At 41.9% G+C, this 17,772-nt stretch overlaps 1 protein-coding gene across 2 annotated transcripts in view; it reads right to left on the bottom strand.

Annotated features, from left to right (window-relative positions):
• Positions 1–3,506: 3,506 nt before the first annotated feature.
• Positions 3,507–17,772, bottom strand: part of URI1 (URI1 prefoldin like chaperone) — a 427,315-nt gene continuing 413,049 nt past the window's right edge. For both annotated transcript variants that reach the window (XM_069216759.1, XM_069216758.1), the window contains one exon: positions 3,507–4,317. In XM_069216759.1, coding sequence (XP_069072860.1) covers positions 4,132–4,317 — 186 coding nt within the window. In that variant the 3' untranslated portion in view covers positions 3,507–4,131. The remainder of the gene's footprint in view (positions 4,318–17,772) is intronic.

The following is a 17,772-nucleotide window of genomic DNA, read 5'->3' as shown; positions in this document are numbered from 1 at the left end:
ATAAACAACTATGAAGTATGACAATGATGGAAAAGTTGATAACAGCACATTTCCTACTGTTCTGAAGCATTTCCTAGCTCATTAACCATTAATTTTCAACATAAATATCACTTGCTCGCTTGTATGCTAAAGTACACCAAATGATGTTTAAAACACTCCCGCGGCCTTTAAACGCTGTTTTCATTCACTTCAATCCGGATTAAAATATGAGCATTATCTGCTTTAGGGGAGCACGTATATCGCTCTAAAAGGCTTATTTATTAACGTGCGCGCTTGCCGAAGGGGCCTGCGCGCTTTACAGGGAACATTGGTGATGTCCCAAAGGGGCAGGAGGAGACAGAGAAGATCTTCCGTGTCTCCCGGGTCGTGATCCGCACCAGGGAGGTAAAGCGGCCGACACCCGCACTGTAGAGGTAAATGAAAAAAATCTTAGGTGGCTATAAGAATAGTGTTACCTCCTGTTTCTTCGTCTCCTCTTTGGTAGCTTATCATTGTCCTTTCTAAACTCATGGCTCCCCCTTCTGAGCCTACCCAAAAGGCTTCTCTATAGCATGTGTTTAGAAAGTGCTGCTTTTCTAGTAGCTATAGCTTCACCACAATCTTAGCGAGATTTAGGGCTTTTGCAGTTAGGAACCATATAGACCATGTTTCATACGAAGACAATGGTGATGAGAGTTCCAGATCAATCAGACCTTTTCTTTGACAACTTTCTTTCTAAGTCTGTCATCCCCAGTAGAAAGGTCCTTTCATACTCTGGCTTATTAAGAGTGTTGATATTCTATTTGCACAAAACTAAGGCTGTTAGGCAAGCCCGATGTTTATTTGTAAATTATAGAGCCATTAGAACAGGTTTGTCAGTACAAAGCTGTAAACAGACAAATAGTTTGTTGTACCTTACTGAGCTATCCAATGACAAACAAACATAGGACTCTCTGGTCTAAAGGCCATTCTAAAATGTATAGTTACTACGTCATCTCTTTGGAGAAATGCATCTATCTCAAAGATCTGTAAACTCCCCCATCTGAGGGTCAGTCCGTAAAGTTACAAAACGCAGTTGTCTTGATTCAGGCTCCAAGACAGAAGCCCAGGTAGGAAAGGCTTTGTTAAGGAACCTTATTGGGTAATGATGAAGTGATTTTTAATTCTCTTCTCCACCTTCTTCATGCAGCATTTACTTCCTTTTCTGTTTTGTTAGGATTGATGAGCATCCTGTTGAAAATAATTAATGATTACTTATGTGTAATAGTTCTCCCTCAGGGAAATCTTCAGTCGTAAGCAACCCTCCCACCACCCCCAGACAAATGAAAGAAAAATGTGTGTCTTCTCATAAAAATGAACTAATCCAACTGTGACCTAAGGGGCATGATGGGATACTGGGGGATGATTAATCAAAGTTTCAGTGTCAATTTTTCAATTTCTATGGCAGCCTAGGGGCTAACATTTCCTTGATTTTCCTTAGTTTCCACAAAGGTTTGTGCAAATAGTCTGAAGCACTTTTTAAATAAGGAGTTATTTTTTTATATAACTGGTTTCTTTCTCATAATGAAAGCAAATAAAATGTATAATCTTTATGTATTTATTTTTAAGTGATCTGAGATTCCACAGTTGGGTGGGATAATTTACTGTGTATGACTGATGAGGTTTCCTCTGGAGGAGAACTAGGATTACAGGTAACTTTTACATGTGGAAAAATGGACAGGGGTGTTATTTTAAAATGTGGGTTTCATGCAAGGAAAAAAGTAAGATGAGGTTTCATGGAGGCTGGTATGTATCAGAGGGGAAGGAGAACAAAGGAGAATAGGAAGGACCTACTATTTGTGAAACTGGAGGAATTGTGTTTTCGTTGGAAAGGTGTGGAGGAAAAGCTAGGGGTCTAGGAGAATTGGTAAAACAGGTGTTAGGTGTAAAGCAATTCTTAACAGGAAGTGTTCTCTAAAGAGTGGGTCTGTGTAAATGGTGAATGATGATTAGGCTCCTCTCTGTAATGAAAACTGTAGTGAAACTGTTCTTTTCAAGTAGTTATTCCAATCAGCGTAAGGACTGTAAAGTCATTTAGCGAAACATGAAATACAACTGACCAAGTAAGTGTAGCTCAAGTAACAAGTTCAATACATGTCAAGATTCTGTGTAAAGTTTTGGCTACTCCACTGCGTGGAGTGATACGGGGCCTGGTACACGAGGATCAATGTGGATTAATTCCCAGTTGCAGTACAACTTATGCCATTTGGCGCAAGTTTTACATAAAACAGCTGGGGCAGTAGACAAATTGGTATTAGCTTCACTGGATCTAGAGAAGGCTTTTGACACTGTGGAGTGGGAGTTCTTATTGGCAGTTCAGCAGGGAATGGTATTTGGCCCTCAATTTTGTGCTTGGGTTTGTTTATTGTACACTGCTACCACTGCACGTGTTCAGGTGAGCTTTCGGATGTTTGGACGATTGGTAGTGGTACCAGGCAGGGTTGTCCATTGTCATCCCTCCTCTTTGCTTTAGCGGTTGAGCCGCTGGCAGCCTGGTGCATGAGGAATTGGGGCCCTGGGGAGTTCAGGTGGGACAAGCCACTCATGTCTCTCTCTATGCTGAGGATTCGTTGCTATACCTCCGAGAGCCAGGCGTTTCGGTCCTGCTGTTATTGCAGTTGATGGAAGAACATGGGGCTGCCTCTGGTCTACGGGTAAAGAGGAAGAAGTCACTGCTGTTTCCCCTGGGTTCACTGTGTGACGCCATGCTAGAGGATTTGCCTGAGGTGGGGCTCCGGTGGGAACTTGAAAGTTTTCAATATCTGGGCATATGGGTTACACATCTGAGGCACAATGTGGAACAGATGGTGAAGGGTTTGGAGTGTTCTGTATCGTTCTGGAATAAGCTGCCTCTATCCCTAATGGGAAGGGTGGCTGTGGCCAAGATGGTGTTCTTGCCGCAGTGTCTTTACCTGGTTTAGAATTCTTTGTTTCCATTGATGGTTCGACTTTTCCCATCTCCTTCTAACTGGTCCAGAGATGTTTTGGAATGGGGTGTGGCCGAAGAACAAACCATGAGATTGACACGCAGGGAAGAGGGGGGCACTGGAAGACATAACGGCCTGGAGTACACTGTTAAAACGCTTCACGGGGACCCAGGATTTCAGCTCCGATTGGAGCATGGAGGAGGATCCTTAACAGTAGGATGTTATGCTATGCACAACCAACTGTGGTAATAGAGTAACGCTGGTAAACATGGCGTATGAACAGTTTGATTACATAGGAGGCCCTTGGGGGAAGGGGGCGGAAGCTATTGCTGGTCTGATTGGATATGTTCCATGTTTTTGTCTATAGGTATCATCAGCCTCTGCCCAGGAGAACAATGGACATTGTGATATCTCATATGAAAATGCACTGCTTGTTTTGTTGTTAAATTGTTTGTTCTAAACTCAATAAAACAGAGTAAAAAAAAAACACACACAAAAAAACAAGTTCAATACTGATAACCCTCTGAAGTAGGACAACACTTAATAAGGAATTAAAGGCACTGTATTTCAATAGGATTTTATTTCCCAAAAATGTAGTTTGCAAAATACAATTTACCATCTAAGAAACTTTCCTGCAAAACCACGGTATCCCGTGAAAGATTTGTACACTGAAACACACAGAGTTTGAGGACAGTAAACAGAAGATTAAAGGCTTACACAACACAGCCATCCGACAGTTATCTAGAAGTCAGGGATAGGACTATTCCAAAGCAAAGGATAATCATGAAATGTAACCATTATCACTATAAATGTAGACAGTTTCTTAAAAATGGTCAGGAACTGTATATGTATATCATGGTTGCAGCAGGTTCAAAAATACGTACACAATTGAACCCAAAATTTAAATTTCAAATGCACAGTAGGAAACAAAAAATAAGAGTAGACAGTTGCATGTGAATGCTGAAGAAGCACACACACACACACAAAGGTGCAGCATAATTAAAGTAACACATTTGCATTTTATAGATCAGACATAAAAATGTTTTGCTTCGAATTACAATTAAAGGCCAGAAATTATGCTCCACCAACCAAATACAGTGGGCTTAATTATTACACTGATGCAATGTTCCTAGCCAACCATATTCCTAGAATTGGATAGTAAAGACATTTCATAGTTTAGGTAAAGCTATGTTCTCTGCTGCATTCTTGCAGCTTTGAATTTTGAAATTCGCTTTGTTGTTTCTTCTATTACTTCAGGAACCGCTTCTTCAGTTTTACGCTCCGGAATCGTAGGTAGAGTACTGTGAGCAATGCTTAAAAGAGGAATAGATGGAGAAAAATGTTCTTTTTCTATCACAGTGCCAGAGAAAGCCTAAAGAAGAAAGAAAGCAAGATCAAAATGCTAATGTGTTCAACTGTGCCCACAAGGTTAATACTTTATAACAGTCTTATTAAGATTGTGATTTTGAATAATAAAAGTCTAAAAAATAGCTTAAAATCAATAATATCATGCACACTCAACCAACTTTCAATTAACCAAGCCATGACACGATGATTAAAATGAACAAAGGATGTCACAAGCACATTGCTAATTAATCATATTCAACAGCAAAAATTTCCTATTATCTCAAAAGTTAAAAAAAGATAATAATAAATTAAGAGGACATATTTCCAGCTTCAAATCATATACTGAAAATATAAACTTAAATAATTGCACTAAAACTGGGCTGAGAAGGCATTCATCTGGCTGACCAGACCCATTCAATTGTAAACCCTTTGACTTTTGGAAGTGTCTAGGCTTCAGTTTTAAAATCTTTTTTTCTACAAATAAAGCTGTGCGCCTTTCCCCTCACATGCAATGGATTACAATGATTCAAAGGGCAATCAAATCAATGCTCCTCCTTCCCCTGTAAGTGGCAGAGGTGTGTTTGTGTGCATCAAAATGAGCATAGGGGTGAACCACCAAGTGAGTGATAACAGGCAGCTGAATGCTCACTGAAAGTTTTTTTTAAACTCTACCAGTATTGGAGAAGTAGCTGTGTTTTTTTCTGCTTCCAACAGTGAGTCTGCAGTACATATGCTTATTTTAGGCAATACACCTGACCCTAAAGGTTTTCATAGTTGGTATTCAAACAGACAGCTTTAAAACAAAAATGACACTTCTGGGCCTGAAAAACCTTTTGCTTGCGAGTATTAGTCCTGGCCCCTTAATATACCTCTGTAAAATAATTGTTGTCCAGGGATTTTCATTTTTTATCTGGGTTTTTGGACCATTAGAAAGGTAATTTAGCTTGGGTAGACATTGCTAACCCAGACTATTTTTTCTGGATTACATTTTTTAAAATGGCGGATGTTTTGCAGTGATGATGATTTCAGGAACCGTGACACCTATATACTATTTCTTTTTGGTGTCAAAACATAGGTTTTGGGGGTGAAGTAGTTTTATAGAGACAGACAACAACTCCTCAGAGCAACCCTTCTGCCATTTTCCAAAATGGTGGCTTTATAATGATGTGTTTTAGCCATCATATTGGTAATTTATTTCATTATTGTTTTTGTTTCAGGTTTTCCGTTGATTCAAATTCATAAACATGAACAAAGCAGGTAGCAGAGGATCTTTACCTCCTGACAGTGTTGCTAACTACAAAATCTGGAAACTCCTTCAACAAAGAAAAATGTGTCATATGCCAAACTAATCTGAAAGAAAAGATAACATCAACTGTGGCTGGACAGAAGAGAGCTTGAGAAGCTGCAGAAATATGGCAAGACGAAGTTAAAAAAAAAATTGAAACTGAAGGTGAAACCAGTTAATTACAAAAATCCGAGTATTCTGTGAAAGAGACGACAACCAAACCCAATGCCCATCCACCTAGAAGATCAACAGCAACCCCTCATCCACCTCCAACAACTGATCAGAAAGCAGAGGTTCCTCAATGTTTTATCTGTAGTTTAGCAAGAACAAGGGCCAAGGGGATTGACAAAAGAACAAAGTACAGGGTATGTGAGTCTGAAAAAGCAAGCATGTTTTTATCTATATAGTTTCTTCCGAGATGACGTTTTCAGCTGAGTAGCTGATCTAAACAGTGAGGTAAAAGTACCTGCAGCAGATTTGTATACCCAACCGAATTCCATGCATGAATACATTCAAAAAATGAACATACACTGAGCTCCTACCCACAATGAAACCCCAAGCATTCAGTCAAGTTTGCACTCTTTGAAAAAGCAAATGGAGTTTTAAAGCCACTCGAATGCTGGCTACGGGTTTACACTCACTGAGATCAGAGAAATAATGGTCAACATTGATGAAACTGCATTGATCCATAATAATGAAATTATAATTGTTCTGGTGAGAATGTACAATGACAGAATTTGTATGTGTCAGTCTAACAAAAAGAATGAAAGACAGAGAGAGAAAGTTCAAAGCTGTGACTCCAGATATGAAACCGGAAAAAACGATCCAGAGATCATAGAAAAGCTCCAAGGGAATTGCTGGTCAGACACGTAAAAGTGAATATGTTGGCACAATTGCAGCTAGTTTACCATGAAGGCCTTTCTATTTGCAATGTTTTCAGAGAAATGACAAATTCAAAATGAATGGGCTATTGTGAAACTGTTCCTCATCACAAACTTGTGGGAAAGAGAGGGGAAAGTTTTAATAAACATGTTGACAGCCTACTTAATTTTTCTGCTCACCATGTCACCCCAGTTTGGAGGCCTCAAAACCGGTCCCAGGATGGTTGTTTCCAATCCAGGGAGGACCTGGCCTGGCAGTTCAAGCTGGGCTGTTCCCATGGAGAGCAGGATCAAGACTGATTTTCATGTGGCTGGGTCCAAACTGGGGTGGTGTGGTGGGCAAAAAAAGATGGGTTAAACACAGCTCTTTATGACAGGGGGGTGAATGTTTGCATTGTTCAGCATTCTGTCCATCATCTGTTCTTTTCGCTTTTGTCACCCTAAGTGGGAAAGGTATGCTCAGACGTGGGTCCCACGCTCACTGCACCAATGGAATCAAGCTAGCCTGGCTGATGAGGGATGATACCACAAAACCGGTCCCAGAATGCTTGTTACCGGTCCAAGGAGGACCTGGCCTGGCAGTTCCAGCTGGACTGTTCCCAAGAGGAGCAGGGTCATTTGCATATGGCTGGGTCCAAACTAGGGTGGTGTGGTGGGCAAAAAAAGCACTGGATTAAACCCATGTCTTAGTGACTTGGGGTGAATGTTTACTTTATTCAGCATTTCTTCCATCATCTGTTATTCTTGCAGTGTTCTTATCAAGGCACATATTTTTAAGCATGTTGATGCTATGAGCAAAATTGGAACAAAGCTTGGAGCATTAACTGCTGAACCTGTGCAGTTTCTAAAAGGATTTTCTGAGACAAAAGAAGAATGTGACTTTAAAGACACGGAAAAATACCTTGTGCATGTGTGAAAAACAAGTTCTCACGGTCACACATTTGACGAGCTTCGATACAGTGAGTTTAAGAGATCAATCCCGTTAAGTGACCTTCCACTGAAATCATTCAGTCTGTGCGTGGACACATTAAAAGAGCATTGTACTTGATCAGAAGATGTGTAAATGTTTTGGATCATGCATATGTAGAGAACGATCTATGTGAATTTGGTTGGGATGATATTGATGTGATGCTAAAACCTACAAAATATCTAAATCCTCTACCCACAGAACTTACAAATACTTGCAAAACCTGTGGTACAAAAGATGCCTTTGTCAGTATGTTCTTCTCAAATGTTCAACAATCTGCAAATGTGCCACCAGCTATTGCCGAAACAAATGAAGTGAACTATGAAAATGTGTTTAAAACAGGAGTGAAAGACATTATTTTATATTCAGATCATAAACATTATTTGGTGTGTATGTAAAAGGATTAAAAACCATCATAATTTGTTTCATTTCTTTATATGTCTCTTCTTCCTCTATTATAGCTGCAATTTTGGAAAATGGCCAAAGGGTTGCTCTGAGGAGATATTTTCTGTCTCTAGAAGACTACTTGACCCCCCAAAAACGTATGTTTTGACACCAAAATGAAGTATATTGGTCTCATGTTTCCTGAAATATTCCATCACTACAACAAAAGTGCCATTTTTTAAAATGTCATCCAGAAAAATTTGGCCTGCATCAGCAATGTCTACCCAAGTTCACTATTTCTCTAAGGATCCAAAAACACAAATCAAAAATGAAAATTTCTGGACAACAATTTTTTTTACGGGGAATATCAGTGGGCAGGAATTCTATGGTGCACCTCAAAAATAGTTTGAAGAGAGGGAGAAGGATAACACCAAAATTCTGTCTTAATTGAACATAATTTTTAAAATGCTTAATGCAGCAAGAAAAATAATAAATGTTTACCTCATACAAAAAAAAGAAATCTTCAGAAGCTTTCAGACACTCTCTAAACCTGAACCCCAAAACAGCGATCCTGGAACGATGTCTACCACAATAACAAGATACAAACCAATAAGGGTGTGGCCGTTTAAGGCTGAGGGTGAAGGGGAAAATTAAATAAATAAACAAGAGAACCCACCTCACTGGCCAGAATTCCAACTATATTTTAAATAAATATCAAGGCTTATTCAAGTGACCATGTTGTGAAAAAGAATTTGAAAGTTGATCACACTGAGATTCATACCATAGTACACTTGAGCATAACGTATAGCTCATCCTCTGTTAAGGTTTGGAAATATTTGAATGTATTAACTACAGCTCAACAATACAACAATCACTAACAAAGTCAATAGCTCTCACCTTTCAATGGTGTTTCTTGACCTTTAAGCTTTGCCGATGTATATTGCTGATGTTGTTAGGCAATGCAAAATAGCATCGAAAAACAAACCGCAGTAAAAAACAAAAAACAAACAAAAAGCAAACCATGAGGAAAACAGCGCGGATGCGCACGTGTTATCACAGTATGGCAACCTCAAGGACCCTGATATGCACATGGATACATGCATTATAATGTGCTGAGCATTATGATTGATTTACCAGTCCAAGGTGCTGGATGCCTCCCCACAAAAAAAAAAAAAAAATACATTATATTTATATTTATATATATATATATATATGTATATATATATCTATATAATGTATTTATATATATATACACACACACACACACACACATATATATTCAGACCATGTTTGCATAGGAAAAGCGTTTTTTGACTTGTCTATACCTTTGGCACCGTTTGACGAATCTTCACAAACTTTTCCCAAAAAAGTGTTGCAGTGATTCTTGTTGGGCATGTAAAGTTTCTGAGTGATCCGTCAAGCAGGGGGGTGTCAAGAAACGTAGCGTTTCCCATGTTAATTTCCATTGGATTCTTTAGACATCACTACAGGCCGACGGAATTATACCAAATGTAGCAGAAAGCTAGCTGTTGGTACGCACATTACGCCTTCGCTTATTGAGAGTACATCCATTCAGTAGTTTAGACGAGCTCGTGAGTTTGCGAGATTCTCTGATTTTTTTTTTTAAATAGGCCCCCGGGTGGGCCAGGTCCAGTGGGCATTAAAAATTGTGTGTGTAGTGGCCTCTCGCCACCCCCCAAACAAATCCAGGGAACACCACCTCCCCAGAGCTTTCATAAAAAAATGTTTTTGTCTGTGTCCCGCCCGCTGCCCTCTGGAGCGCCACCTCCCCAGGGCTTCGGTTTGTATATATTGGGGGAGGCTGCAGCCCTCCCACGCCCGGGGCTTCTACTGTATCATATTAGGGGGTCATTGGCCTCCCCGCTGCCCTGGGGACCACCACCTCCCCAGGGCTGCCTTATTTATAACATGTGGGGGGGCCACAGCCCCGCCCCCCAGGACAGCCCCTCAGGGATATGTCCTGTTGGAGGGGGGCCGCATGGCCCTGGGGACTGCCACCCTCCAGGGCAGCTCCTGCTATGTGCTGAGGTGCCAACCCCCGGGACATAGCGGTTTGCCGTGTCTTGGCTGCAGCGCTGCAGCCAAGCCACAGCAAACACTTCAGGTTTTGCCAGCAGGACCTTTAAAGCAGGTCCCGCTGTCAAAATCCTAAGTTTCATCTCTGTCCCCTGCACACATGCAGGGGACAGAGATTAAATGCTTCAGCAAGCACAAAGCTGCTGTCTAAGTAGCTTCAAGCTTGCTGAGGCAATGGCCCTGCATGGGAAGCCTTAAGGCTTCTCCCGCAGTGCCAGCTAGCCAGTAATTGGTGTTTTATTTAAAAAAAAAAATAATAAAAAAAAAAAATTAACAAATATACATAGGGACCGCGGGGAGCCCTTAAGGTTTCCCCTGTGGTGCCAGATAGCCTGTGTAGGGGTTTTGATGTTTTTTTTATCTTAAGTAATATGAAAACCTATACAGGGCTAGAATAAAAAAAAAAAACACACACCTTAGTGTGAGCTATTGGAGTTCGAGTCCAGCAGGACTAATTTCTCCCCCCTCCCCCACTAATTTTTTATATATATATTTTCCATATATATATATATATATATATATATATATATATATATATATATATATGGAAAATGTCACTTACCCAGTGTACATCTGTTCGTGGCATTAGTCGCTGCAGATTCACATGCTGTGCACATCCCGCCATCTGGTGTTGGGCTCGGAGTGTTACAAGTTGTTTTTCTTCGAAGAAGTCTTTTCGAGTCACGAGATCGAGGGACTCCTCCCATTTCGGCTCCATTGCGCATGGGCGTCGACTCCATCTTAGATTGTTTTCCCCCGCAGAGGGTGAGGTAGGAGTTGTATATGCTAGTAATAGTGCCCATGCAATGGAGTGAATACGTATGTACATAATGTAGTTTAAAGTAATATATTTACAAATATACAGATGTTCAAGATCAACTTATAAAAGGCTACAGGCTCCCGGGGAGGCAGGTGGGCGCATGTGAATCTGCAGCGACTAATGCCACGAACAGATGTACACTGGGTAAGTGACATTTTCCGTTCGATGGCATGTGTAGCTGCAGATACACATGCTGTGAATAGACTAGTAAGTAGTTATCTCCCCAAAAGCGGAGGTTCAGCCTGTAGGAGTTGAAGTTGTTTGAAACAATGTTCGTAGTACTGCTTGGCCTACTGTGGCTTGTTGTGTCGTTAACACATCTACACAGTAGTGTTTGGTAAATGTATGAGGCGTAGACCATGTAGCTGCCTTACATATTTCGGTTATTGGAATATTTCCTAGAAAGGCCATGGTAGCACCTTTCTTTCTAGTTGAGTGTGCCTTTGGTGTAATAGGCAGTTCTCTTTTTGCTTTAAGATAACAGGTTTGAATGCACTTAACTATCCATCTAGCAATGCCTTGTTTAGAAATTGGATTTCCTGTATGAGGTCTTTGGAAAGCAATAAATAATTGTTTTGTTTTTCGAATTAGTTTTGTTCTGTCAATGTAGTACATTAACGCTCTTTTGATGTCTAATGTATGTAGTGCTCTTTCAGCTACAGAGTCTGGCTGTGGGAAGAACACTGGTAATTCTACTGTTTGATTTAAGTGGAACGGTGATATGACTTTTGGTAAAAATTTAGGATTTGTCCGCAGAACTACTTTATGCCTGTGTATCTGAATAAATGGTCCTTGTATGGTAAATGCTTGAACCTCACTTACTCTTCTTAAAGATGTGATGGCAATTAAAAATGCAACTTTCCATGTTAAGTATTGCATTTCACAAGAGTGCATGGGCTCAAAAGGTGGACCCATGAGTCGTGTTAAGACAATGTTGAGGTTCCATGAAGGAACTGGTGGTGTTCTTGGTGGTATAATTCTCTTTAGACCTTCCATAAATGCTTTTATGACTGGTATCCTAAATAGAGAAGTTGAGTGCGTAATTTGCAGGTAAGCTGAAATTGCTGTAAGATGTATCTTAATGGAAGAAAAAGCTAGCTTTGACTTTTGCAGATGTAGTAAGTATCCTACGATGACTTTGGCAGATGCGTGTAAGGGTTGAATTTGATTATTATGGCAGTAATAAACAAATCTTTTCCACTTATTTGCATAGCAATGTTTAGTGGTAGGTTTCCTAGCTTGTTTTATGACCTCCATACATTCATGTGTAAGGTCTAAGTGTCCGAACTCTAGGACTTCAGGAGCCAGATTGCTAGATTCAGCGATGCTGGATTTGGGTGTCTGATCTGTTGTTTGTGTTGCGTTAACAGATCTGGTATGTTTGGTAGTTTGACATGAGGCACTACTGAGAGGTCTAGTAGTGTTGTGTACCAAGGTTGTCTTGCCCATGTTACCGCTATTAGTATGAGTTTGAGTTTGTTTTGACCCAACTTGTTTACTAGATATGGAAGGAGTGGGAGAGGGGCAAAAGCGTAAGCAAATATCCCTGACCAACTCATCCATAACCCATTGCCCTGAGACTGATCTTGTGGGTACCTGGATGCGAAGTGTTGGCATTTTGCGTTTTCCTTTGTTGCAAATAGATCTATTTGTGGTGTTCCCCAACTCTGGAAGTAAATATTCAGTATTTGGGGGTGAATCTCCCATTTGTGGATCTGTTGGTGATCCCGAGAGAGATTGTCTGCTAACTGATTCTGAATTCCTGGAATAAATTGTGCTATTAGGCGAATGTGGTTGTGAATCGCCCAATGCCATATTTTCTGTGCCAGGAGACACAACTGTGTTGAGTGTGTCCCTCCCTGTTTGTTTAGGTAATACATGTTGTCATGTTGTCTGTTTTGACAAGAATGTGTTTGTGGCTTATTATGGGTTGAAATGCCTTCAGCGCTAGAAATACTGCCAATAGTTCTAAGTGATTTATGTGAAACTGTTTTTGGTGAGTGTCCCATTGTCCTTGGATGCTGTATTGATTGAGGTGTGCTCCCCACCCTATCATGGAGGCATCTGTCGTTATTACATATTGTGGCACTGGGTCTTGGAAAGGCCGCCCTTGGTTTAAATTTATACTGTTCCACCATTGAAGCGACGTGTATGTTTGGCGGTCTACCAACATCAGATCTAGAAGTTGACCCTGTGCCTGTGACCACTGTGATGCTAGGCACTGTTGTAAGGGCCGCATGTGCAACCTTGCGTTTGGGACAATGGCTATGCATGAGGACATAATGCCTAGGAGCTTCATCACCATTTTGACTTGTATTTTTTGTTTTGGATACATGGTCTGTATTACATTGTGAAATGCCTGAACTCTTTGTGGACTTGGAGTGGCAATCCCTTTTGCTGTGTTGATTGTCGCCCCTAAGTATTGCTGTGTTTGACACGGCAGAAGGTGTGACTTTGTGTAGTTGATTGAGAAACCTAGTTTGTGGAGGGTTTCTATGACATACTTTGTGTGTTGTGAACACCTTTCTAGCGTGCTGGTTTTGATTAACCAATCGTCTAGGTACGGGAACACATGTATTTGCTGCCTTCTGATATGTGCAGCTACGACTGCTAGGCATTTTGTAAAAACTCTTGGCGCAGTTGTTATTCCGAATGGCAACACTTTGAATTGGTAATGTATCCCTTGGAATACAAACCTTAAGTACTTTCTGTGTGAAGGATGTATCGGTATATGGAAATATGCATCCTTTAGGTCTAGTGTTGTCATGTAGTCTTGTTGTTTGAGTAGTGGGATTACGTCTTGTAATGTCACCATGTGAACGTGATCTGATTTGATGTAGGTATTTAATGTTCAGAGATCTAATATAGGTCTCAGACTCTTGTCTTTTTTGGGTATGAGAAAGTACAGAGAGTAAACTCCTGTTCCTTTCTGGTGTTTTGGTACTAATTCTATTGCTTCTTTTAGTAGCAATGCCTGAACTTCTAGTCCTAGAAGATCTATATGATGTTTTGACATATTGTGTGTTTTCGGTGGGACGTTTGGAGGGAATTTGAGAAATTCTATGCAATAACCATTCTGGATAATTGCCAGTACCCAAGTGTCTGTTGTTATCTCCTCCCAATGTTTGTAAAATTGGCTTAGTCTCCCCCCCACAGGTGTTATGTGTTGGGGATGTGTGACTTGGAAGTCACTGCTTGTTTTGAGGTGTTTTGGGGCTTTGGAACTTCCCTCTATTTTTTTGGAATTGTGCCCCTCTATATTGCCCCCGAAAACTTCCCCGCTGATATTGGCTTTGATAAGTGGGCCTTGCTTGTGAGGTTGTGGCCTCTGTAGGTTGACCTCGAAACCCTCCCCTAAATTGTGTTTTGCAAAATGTGCCTCTGCTTTGTGGGGAGTAGAGTGCGCCCATGGCTTTTGCGGTATCAGTATCTTTTTTGAGTTTTTCAATAGCAGTGTCGACATCCGGCCCAAACAACTGCTGTTCATTAAAGGGCATATTCAGCACGGCTTGTTGTATTTCCGGCTTGAATCCTGACGTACGCAACCATGCGTGTCTCCTTATCGTTATTGCAGTATTTACTGTCCTTGCAGCCGTATCTGCTGCGTCCATTGATGACCGTATCTGATTATTTGAGATACTTTGTCCTTCTTCTACCACTTGTTGTGCCCTTTTCTGGAACTCTTTGGGTAAGTGTTATATGAAATGCTGCATTTCGTCCCAATGAGCTCTATCGTATCTTGCCAAAAGTGCTTGTGAATTGGCAATACGCCATTGGTTTGCTGCTTGTGCTGCAACTCTTTTACCCGCAGCATCAAATTTGCGACTCTCCTTGTCTGGATGTGGTGCATCTCCTGAGGTATGAGAGTTTGCTCTCTTGCGAGCTGCCCCAACAACCACAGAATCTGGTGTTAATTGCTGCGTAATATAAACAGGGTCTGTTTGTGGTGGCTTGTACTTCTTCTCCACCCTTGGAGTTATGGCTCTGCCTTTTACAGGATCCTGAAATATTTGTTTGGAATGTTTTAGCATTCCCGGGAGCATAGGTAAGCTTTGGTATTGGCTATGAGTGGAGGAGAGTGTATTAAACAAAAAGTCATCCTCAATTGGTTCTGAATGCAAGGTGACGTTATGAAACGCAGCTGCCCTTGAGACCACCTGCGTGTAGGATGTACTGTCTTCAGGTGGCGACGGCCTCGCAGGGTAACAGTCTGGGCTGTTATCTGCTACAGGAGCATCATAAAGGTCCCATGCATCAGGATCATCTTGACTCATTGCAGTATGAGTCGGGGATTGCATCAGTGGTGGAGTGGCTACCAGTGATGTGTGCATTGATGGTGGTGGAGATGGTGGTGGAGTTGTTTGTCTTGCCACCTTTGCCTGTGGCTGCTTGTCTTTTTCTTGAAAGGCAAGTCTTCTTTTCATTTTAATTGGGGGAAGAGTGCTTATCTTCCCTGTGTCTTTTTGAATGTGGAGCCTTCTTTGAGTGTAGTCTGGCTCAACAGATTCAAGTTCCTCTCCGAACTTATGTCCTTGCATCTGGGAGGACAATCCCTGTTCCTCTGTGTAGGAACCTGTTTTCGGTTCCGAGGCTGGCTGTTTCGGAATCGAAATCTTTTTGGTCGCCTTTTTGGGCTCTGAGGAAACCTTCTTTATTTTCGGCGTCGTGGTGTCTCGGTGCTGAACCGTTTCGGTGCCACTGTCTCGGTGCCGAGTCTGCTCAGAGCCGCTGTCTCGGGCCCGAGATTGTTGTGTGGCGGTATCTCGACCGGAGTCGGATGACTTCGCCACATGCATGCCCTTTTTCGGTGCCGATGATCGGTCACCTATTTTTCGGGTTGAGCCATGGCCTGTTGGCGGTGGCATCCCCTGGGCTTTTGTTGTCTTCTCGTGAGTTTTATGTTTCGACGTCTTACTCACGGTTATCGGCGTTTCTTCGGGATCGAGCTCGTCCGAGTCCGATTCGTGGATGGAGAAGGCTTCTTCTTCCTCTTCGAAACGCCCTTGTCCTGTCGGCGCCGACGCCATCTGCAGTCTTCTTGCTCTTCGGTCTCTTAATGTCTTCCTCGACCAAAACGCTCGACAGGCTTCACAGGTATCCTCCTCGTGCTCTGGAGACAGACACAAGTTACAGACCAGATGCTGATCTGTATATGGATACTTGTTATGACATTTTGGGCAGAAGCGGAATGGGGTCCGTTCCATCAGCCTTGAAGAGACACGTGGCCGGGCCGACCAGGCCCCGACAGGGGGATCGAAAAAACCCCAAAGGGCCACCGGAGCTCTTCAAAAGTCGGTGTCGATCTGTTGTAACTAACCCGATACCGAACGCAAACAATACCGACGATTTTTCCGAGATTCTAACTAACTTTCCGACTCGAAACACGGAGCGAAAAGGAACACGTCCGAACCCGATGGCGAAAAAAAAAACAATCTAAGATGGAGTCGACGTCCATGCGCAATGGAGCCGAAATGGGAGGAGTCCCTCGATCTCGTGACTCGAAAAGACTTCTTCGAAGAAAAACAACTTGTAACACTCCGAGCCCAACACCAGATGGCGGGATGTGCACAGCATGTGTATCTGCAGCTACACATGCCATCGAACATATATATATATATATATATATACACACACACACACACACACACACACACACACACACACACACACACACATATATATATATATTGTTTTTTTAAACAAATACATTTTTCTATTCTAAATTTGAGACAAATAACTCAAGTATATCAGACATCAAAGCCTTATAAACTGTACCTCTCCTTCTCTTTCAAACAATTCTCTCACTAACACACCCACTCAGACTCTCTTGAACTCTCAGTACCAGTCAGACCCTCATGCACCCACTCAGTTACGCACTCACACCCCCACTCAAGACTGTCACACACCCACTCTCACCCCCACTGACACCCTGATGCACCCACTCATGTACCAGTGCACACACCGACGCACCCACAAAAACAGTGATGTACACACCTACAAAAACAGTGATGTACGCAGCCAGACACTGACAGCCATTCCTACACCAAGATACAGCCTTTCACACCTATTTTCACATCCACAGAGGCTGCAGCTAACTTCCAACGTGCATGTGCAAAGGGGCATGCACAACATCGAGTTGGATGGTTAGTGGGGTTGGCCGCAGGGACTGGCTGTAAGCCAGCCCTTGCGGGCATCCCCTACTGTGCACGGGAGAAGGCAGTGCATAGTACAAGGTTGGGTGCTTAAAGGGGCTTGGCCTAAGGCCCTGGCCTGCCGCGCCCGGCCTTTGGTTTCACTTATAGCAATTAAAATTACTATCCGTTAAAAAAACATAGAAATTCACTGAAAAAAAACAAAGATTACAGGCACGTTATAGTTAGGTTCTGAATTTACTAGTACAAAACCACAGAAATTCAGCAGTTATAGTTCGAATCTTTCAAGTAACTAAAACTCGCGCCCTAAGCTACCTATATTCTATTCCATCTTTCATACTGGCAATGCGACATTTGCACTAAATTTATTGATGAGAACTGTTTTGTACGAGTACATTCAGAACCTAACTCTAACGTCTCTGTAACCTTTGTTTTTTCAGCGTATAGTGTAGCTGTTTGTTGCTTACAAAATCTTTAAAATATTTAAAAATAAAAACTGAATGGCAGAGGGAGGCGTAACGAAGGAGTGGCAGGCAGGTAAATAGCTTTGAAGTAAGCGCTGACAAGTGATGGGAGAGCAGAAGGACATTGAGCACCAGAGGAACTGTTTCTTAACTTAATATTTACTACCTTTTGGGACGTGTTTACACTGCTTTGGCCAGTAAGGGCAATGTGTTGTGGAATCTAGATGGTGCCAATGAGGCAAGACCAGGAAAAGCAGGTGAAGGAACGGATGAGCCAGGGGTTTATGAGAAGAAAAAGAGACAGGAGCGTGTGGGGGTCTCTGAAGGGTGCACCAGAGGGAGCCAGAGGTGCACTATTTATTTGCACCATGTTTTTTTGAAGGCCTCAATCTGCTTTCGGGTCGACAGCAGTCTTGTAAACTTGAGGAAT

Source organism: Pleurodeles waltl, chromosome 12, assembly GCF_031143425.1.
Source record: "Pleurodeles waltl isolate 20211129_DDA chromosome 12, aPleWal1.hap1.20221129, whole genome shotgun sequence".
NCBI classification, from domain to species: domain Eukaryota; kingdom Metazoa; phylum Chordata; class Amphibia; order Caudata; family Salamandridae; genus Pleurodeles; species Pleurodeles waltl.
Note: the sequence above shows the minus strand (reverse complement) of the source record. Positions and strands in the feature narration are given on the sequence as shown.